At 37.0% G+C, this 7,500-nt stretch overlaps 1 protein-coding gene across 7 annotated transcripts in view; it reads right to left on the bottom strand.

Annotated features, from left to right (window-relative positions):
• Positions 1-7,500, bottom strand: part of LOC136838735 (uncharacterized) — a 524,912-nt gene that overhangs the window by 232,711 nt on the left and 284,701 nt on the right. For all 7 annotated transcript variants that reach the window (XM_067104175.1, XM_067104177.1, XM_067104173.1 and 4 more), the window contains one exon: positions 5,215-5,550. In XM_067104175.1, the coding sequence (XP_066960276.1) occupies positions 5,215-5,476 (262 nt within the window). In that variant the 5' untranslated portion in view covers positions 5,477-5,550. The remainder of the gene's footprint in view (positions 1-5,214; positions 5,551-7,500) is intronic.

Below are 7,500 nucleotides of genomic sequence, written 5' to 3'. Positions count from 1 at the left end.
AAATATATTTTCCTAATTACATTTTCTATGAAGACTTTCTACAATGGCTAGGCAATAAAGTGTCAGCCTGCTCGTGCGCAGTGTGAAAAAACATTGTCTGAACATAACTATGAAAATATATATATTATATATAGAAATAGTCAATCAAACAGAGTTCCAAAACAGCATCTATATACAAATATAAAATTCATTATCAAACGCAATCGACGGAAACCCATTTATACATAAATCGAAATGATAAAGGAAGAAAATGAAAATTGATCTCAATCCTAAACATCCGACATCTATTCCAGGAGCCGTTGCCAGAGCAAGGAAACTCCTTTCCTCTTAGAAATAGAAGAGCTGGGCTGAGAACCACTGAAAGAGAGCTCATGGTAACCACTGAAACTTGAAGTATGATTTCTTTTTTCTTCTTTTATGGGTAACGGTTCTTTCTAAAAAAGATATTTAGCAAAAAGTTCTTGATGACCATAGCATCCCATATATTTTCCTGACTACGGTTTCTACACAGATTATCTACGTAAGGCAAGCGTGAGCGCGCGTGCCCACTGCAAAAAAATGCTTGGGCATAACTCTGAAAAACTTACGAATGGCAACCAATGCAACTTGAAGTATATTTTTCTAACTACATTTCCACGTTCTCCACAAGAGAAAAAAAAAAAAAGATTAGCACAAAACTTTCACCAAATAAATAAAATATATTTTCCTCATAGTTTCTCTCTCTCTCTCTACGTTAGGCAAGTGTTGGTGCTGCTCACTAAAAAAAAACTGTTTGGGCTAACCCTGCTCTTAAAAATGGCAATCACTGCAACGTGAATTATATTTTCCTAATTACATTTTCTGAAGACTTTCTATTAGAGCAAGTTGCCTTTCACCAGTGTGGAAAAAAACAGTCTGAACATAACTCTGAAAACTTACTTACTCAGAAATTCTTCAAACGAGTTCCAACCATCTCATTCTCACTCTCTCCCTTGACATTTCATAAATCTGAAAAGGAAGAAAAATAAAATTTTTCCTATTTCTCCCTTGCATGATCATTTTTTTCTGGTTTTTCTCTTCTTTTATGGGTAACATTCTTTCTAATTGTTTAGCTCGGTTCTTGATGGTTAGCATCCCATTATCGTGCGTTTCTCTCTCTCTCTCTCTCTCTTCGCAATTTTTATCTATTTCTCCCTCAGAGAGATTATTTTTCACCAAATGAATACCACTCTCTCTCTCTCTCTCTCTCTCTCTTCTCAATTTTTGTATGTCCCAAGAGAAATTACTTTTCACCAATTAAATACTGTCTTCCTCTCTCTCTCTCTCTCTCTCTCTCTCTCTCTCTCTCTCTTCTATAATTTTTCTATTTCTCCCTCATGATTTTTTCACCGGACAAATTACTTTCTCTCTCTCTCTCTCTCTCTCTCTCTCTCTCTCTCTCTCTCTCTCTCTGTCTTCCATAATTTTTCTATTTCTCCCTCAGTGATTATTTTTCACTGAATACTACTCTCTCTCTCTCTCTCTCTCTCTCTCTCTCTCTCTCTCTCTCTCTCTCTCTCTCTGTCTTATATAATTTTTCTATTTCTCCCTCAAGTGATTATTTTCACCGAACGAATACTACTCTCTCTCTCTCTCTCTTGCCATACTAAGATTCCGATTCATTTTGAGCACATCCATATCAAGCAAATTCCATGCATCGTTTATGTTATATAATAATATCAAAAGCATTAATTATTCCATCAGTTTTCCCAAGTAAATATGAAATACTTACGTGGTGCCTACGATCAGACGCATAAGCAACAATAAATCTCATAAAATAAGCAAATAAAAAATAACTGTCATCCCTTATGAATTCAGACTTCATTTTTGTTTTCTCTAAAAGAAAACTATTGAGATGGCCACTTGTCTATCCGTCCGCATTTTCTCTGTCAGCCCTCAGATCTTAAAAAGTACTGAGGCTAGAGGGCTGCAAATTTGTATGTTGATCATCCACCCTCCAATCATCAAACATACCAAATTGCAGCTCTCTAGGCTCAATAGTTTTTATTTTATGTAAGGTAAATTTAGCCATGAACGTGCATCTGGCACCGCTATAGGTGCCAACAACACAGGCCACCACCGGGCCGTGGCTGAAAGTTTCATGGGCCGCGGCTGAGAGTTTCATAGGCCGAGGCTGACAGTTTCATACAGTATTATACGCTGTAGAGAAAACTCGATTGCTCTCTCTCTCTCTCTCTCTCTCTCTCTCTCTCTCTCTCTCTCTCTCTAGATCCCATCCGTTACCTTCAAACCTTAATAGTATGGTTTCAGGAACATCCATTCTATCCAAGAACCAATCAGTCAATCACACATTTCTTTCATCAACCCAAGAGGTAAGTTGATAATGAAATATAGAGAAGACTCTCTCTCTCTCTCTCTCTCTCTCTCTCTCTCTCTCTCTCTCTCTCTGTAGTTTCCACCAGCAGTCTAATTTTATGACCTGAGTCACAGCTTGCAGAACGAGTTCAAGTACATCTTCACAGGTGAGCTCTCGAACACCCGATGTTTATACCCGTGTATGAAGCAAACATTATCTCAGCCAAGAACAAGTTCGCCATTCTTACGCAAGAGAGAGAGAGAGAGAGAGAGAGAGAGAGAGAGAGAGAGAGAGAGAGAGAGAGAGAGAGAGAGAGAGAGGGGTTATCCCGTCTCTCGAGATAATTAAAAGCATTTACATGTCAGTTACGAGGAGTCATAAATCGTAAAAGGTGATGAAGGCGATGGGCATAAAAGTGAGAGAAATACAAAGGTGAAATCTCCTGCCAAAAATATACACGGGGGAGGGGGGAGAGAAATTATATGTGTGTTTACACGGACCCTTATCAGATCTCGTAACTGTACATGCAATAAAATCCTATGGGACACACTGATGTATAATCTTTCGTATTTACAATATTAAACAACAAAAAATAATAATAATAATAATAATAATAATAATAACAATAATAACAACCTCATCTATGTTTCCCTGAGACCGGTTTCCTCTTAAAACATCTCAACAACAAAGGAGTGTGTGTGTGACGTCACGGCGCACTTTTAGGAGGTCGCGGCGAGAGAGGCATCATTTCCTGCACCTCTTCTGACTGCGCGCTGTTCCGGTGACAACTCAGCTCACTCGCCCACTCCCAACAACCAGTACCAACATCCAGTAACCGTCAGCCAGCCGCCCACCTAAACAAATACTAATTTCTCATGGTGCTACTGTCACAGTCATCACATGGTGTTTAGGCTTCAGAAAATAAGTCTCCAGAATATAAACGTTATGATTTTCGTATGCGTTCTGAAAGAAATCTATTAACTTGTTACGAAACATGTATCCAAACAAGGCTATTCCAGGTACGTCCTTTTTTCAATATACTGATTATTAAATAAACATATACTTAGGTTATACATTTAATAATAATTTAAGAAGAATATCACAGCTCGGTCTCATTTTCTCATCGACTGTTGAAATCACCGAGGTTGTGAGTTCAAGGTCGAAAACAATCTTTGTCGATTTCATTTTTCCTTTAATGGAAATCGAGTAACTTAATCTTAATAATTAACCAAAAACAGTTTCTGATTCCTTTCCGAGACCTCAGCTCATTGCCAAAATTTGATATAAATACGCTAATACCTTACGATGCTCTCTCGTACCGCAAGGCTAAATTTTCGTTCTTTTTAAACAGCGTTCAAAAGATAAATGCGATGTTTGGAAATCAAAACGGGAAATTGTGGGAAAAGCGAAAACGGACGAGACGAACATTCCGCCGAACGCCATTCATTCGAACGGCTGCCAGATGTGCGACGAGAGAATGAGGAGGAAGGAGAGGAAGGGCAGGGAGGGGGGGGTGGTAGGAGGTAGAGGAAATGCCTAGACGATGAAAGGTCACCAAAGGAAAATAAAATACATAAAATCAAAACGAAAACGAACGTCCTTAAATAAAATGTATGCGAACAATGTATCACAAAAAACACTGTAAGTTCGAAAATGCAAATGCATGCAATAAACAACCGTAGAGAAAATAAAAGAACAAAATAAAAATGGGAAAGGACGCAAGAAACTAAAGTTAAAATGCGCGACACAAAGCAGACAAAAATACTTGGCAAGGTGAACGAGGCAAGAGAAGAGGTGGGAGCCGGGCGTTGGAGAGAGAGAGAGAGAGAGAGAGAGAGAGAGAGAGAGAGAGAGAGAGATTATAATGATGATGACGTCCACTCTAATAAGCGGATCACGTTCAAACTGTCCCGCCGTCAAAAGAAGGCCGGTATGGCGCACTCTCTCTTTTTACCAGGGCACGAAATACCCAAATATGACAGCTGAGCGCATCGAGAATCATTAACAGCAACGTATATAAGAGTTCCCATGAGAAGTCGGGTATCCTCTCTCTCTCTCTCTCTCTCTCTCTCTCTCTCTCTCTCTCTCTCTCTCTCTATACTGGTGCAATGACTTCTTTCCACTTAGGGTAATCACACCCTATGAGTATTCTCTCTCTCTCTCTCTCTCTCTCTCTCTGCATTAGTGCAATGACTTCTTTCCACTTGAGGTAATCAAACCCAATCAGTATTCTCTCTCTCTCTCTCTCTCTCTCTCTCTCTCTTGGTGCAATGATTTCTCTATCCACTTGGGGTAAACAAAACACATGAGTTGTCTTAACAAGAAGTGATTAAAATATTATTCATCATATTCACTAAAATCTGCAGATACAAACCACACAATACATTTGCAAGTCAATTAGTTGAAGTACAACAGCATAATGTATTTAATTAAAAATAATAAAAAAAAATAATATTAAAAATTCATATCAGTGATATCACGTCATCAGGTTATAGTCAAAGAACTTTCAGTTACAACTCGGGAACTTAAACCAAACCAACAACATCCATACGAGGAGACAATAATGGTTGTAATAACAGTGCTTTTAGTATGATCCAAACAACAACAATAATAAAATGATATCCCAACAACAAGAATGCCACGTCATCAAGTTATAGTCAGAGAGCTAACAGTTACAACATTAATAAATGTAGATAATAACGGTTAATAAAGTGCTTTTAACATGACGTCAACAACAATAATAATGAAAAAAGGTATCTCAACAACAAAAATGCAGCTAAACAACAACGGTAGCAAAACAACAACGATAGCAGAACTGACTTCGAAGAGCCTACCTCAGGAAGACGCCCCAACCCAAAGGACCCAGAAAAACCACTTACCTGGTGTAGGCGAGAGCGACAGAGTCCGCCGGGGCTTGAGGGTAATCCGCCTACCGGTGAGGGTGCCCAAATCCACGCCCGTGCCCAGATTCGAGTCCGAGTCGTCATCGGGGGCAACGGGGGCATTGTGGGCGCTGTGCTCGTTCGTGTGGGTGTCATGGTGTTCCTCCGTGGGTGGCTGGGATACGTGCGGGTGTTCGGTGGGCGCCGTGTGTGGGTGGTGGTTGGGGAGGGAAGGTAGGGGAAACAGAGCCGTCGCCATATTGGGGGAGAAAAAAGGAAGGAAGGAGGGCGGCCTCTTCCTTTACATGGCTACAACACGTCTTCTTTCTCTTCCTGCGGAGAAAAGGAAATAAGGTCATTAGGACTTTAATCTGTTTACCAGACGGGAAAACATACTTTAAACTGGTTATAAAACATGAGTAAACATAATTTAAACTGGTCGTAAAACGAGTAAACATACTTTAAACTGGTCATAAATATGAGTAAACATACTCTAAACTAGTTATGCAAGGTCAGTAAATATACTTAGAACTGGCTATACATGAGTAAATATACTTTGGACTAGTTATTCATTATAAGTAAGCATACTTTAAACTGGTTAACCATAAAGCGTAGCAAACATACTTTAAACTGGTTAGAAATTATGAGTAAACATACTTTACACTAATTATCAAAAATAAATAAACATACTTTAAACTGGTTATAAAATATGAGTAAACATACTTTCAACTGATTATAAAACCAATAAACAAACTTTAAACTGGTTATAAAATAAGAGTAAACATGCTTTAAACTAGTTATAAAAACAGCGAACATACCAAACTGATTATAAAATATGAGTAAACATACTTTAAACTGGTAATAACATACGAATAAACACTTTAAACTGGTTATAAAATATGAGTAATCATACTTTAAACTGTTTACAAAGCGAGTAAACATACTTTAAACTGGTTATAAAATGAGTAAACGTACTTTAAACTGGTTATAAAATATGAGTAAATATATTTCAAACTGGTAACAAATTTGAGTAAACACACTTTTGACTAGTTATAAAACGAGTAAAATAATTTAAACTGATTATAAAATATGAGTAAACATACTTTACACTGGTTATAAAATATGATTAAACATACTTTAAACTGGTTATAAAATATGAGTAAACATACTTTACACTGGTTATAAAATATGATTAAACATATATACTTTAAACCGGCTATAAAATATGATTAAACATACTTTCAACTGGTTATAAAATATGAGTAAACATACTTTAAACTGGTTATAAAATAAAATATGATTAAACATACTTTAAATTGGTTATAAAATATGATTAAACATACTTTCAACTGGTTATAAAATATGAGTAAACACACTTTAAACTGGTTATAAAATAAAATATGTTTAAACCTACTTTAAACTGGTTATCAACTTTAAACTGGTTATAAAATATCAATAAACATACTTTAAACTGGTTATGGGATATAGGTAATAAAACTAAAAACAATACTGCGCAAGGTTCTATTTTATATTATGAAGTTATTCAACCGTCACAAAGCAAGACCTTTGCATAAAAAGTTACAGTATATTTATAAAGTGCGTCGATAAAAGATTTCACCCAGAGCAGCCACCAAAATCCATTACACAATTAAGAACATAGACTTAAATTGTTGAATGAAACAGGAAGATACAGGAAGAAAAAATGACATTAAAAAGATATAAAAAAAAACGTAATTCTTTTGTCCGTCGATAGATGTCGCATGATATGCATTAACGAGAGAAGAAGCAGAAGTGATAGCAAACCCCAAGAAGGAAATATTAATTAATAAAATGAAATAAAGACTTATACAGAATACGTCTGCTTTTAACCATAAATGCCCAAGCCTCTGGAAATATCTCACTAACTTCGTGAGGAAAGGTTTGCAAAATATTAACATTTTAAATTCTGACGCTTTGATCTTTTCCTCTGCTGAAGAGTGACGAAGGTCGCTGTTTCCTGTTTCGTACACGATTTCACCACACATTTACTGTATATTTTGACAGGGTACTGATCAACCACGGCTGTCATATTTTTTCCTCTCTATCTACCCCATCCGTAACCCACGACCTTCTACTAACAACCAGCTGATATTTCGATACTTTGGTCAACTTATGAATATTGGATTTCATGGCAATGAGCCTTCATCGTTCATTCCCATCCTGAGATCTAACACGGGTCCTATCGGTTGTAAACAAAGAGTGCTGTCGCTGTAATAGAGAGAGAGAGAGAGAGAGAGAGAGAGA

This window comes from Macrobrachium rosenbergii, chromosome 5, assembly GCF_040412425.1.
Source record: "Macrobrachium rosenbergii isolate ZJJX-2024 chromosome 5, ASM4041242v1, whole genome shotgun sequence".
In the NCBI taxonomy this organism is placed as follows: Eukaryota; Metazoa; Arthropoda; class Malacostraca; order Decapoda; family Palaemonidae; genus Macrobrachium; species Macrobrachium rosenbergii.
The sequence above is the reverse complement of the archived record's forward strand: the minus strand, read 5'-3'. Positions and strand labels throughout refer to the sequence as shown.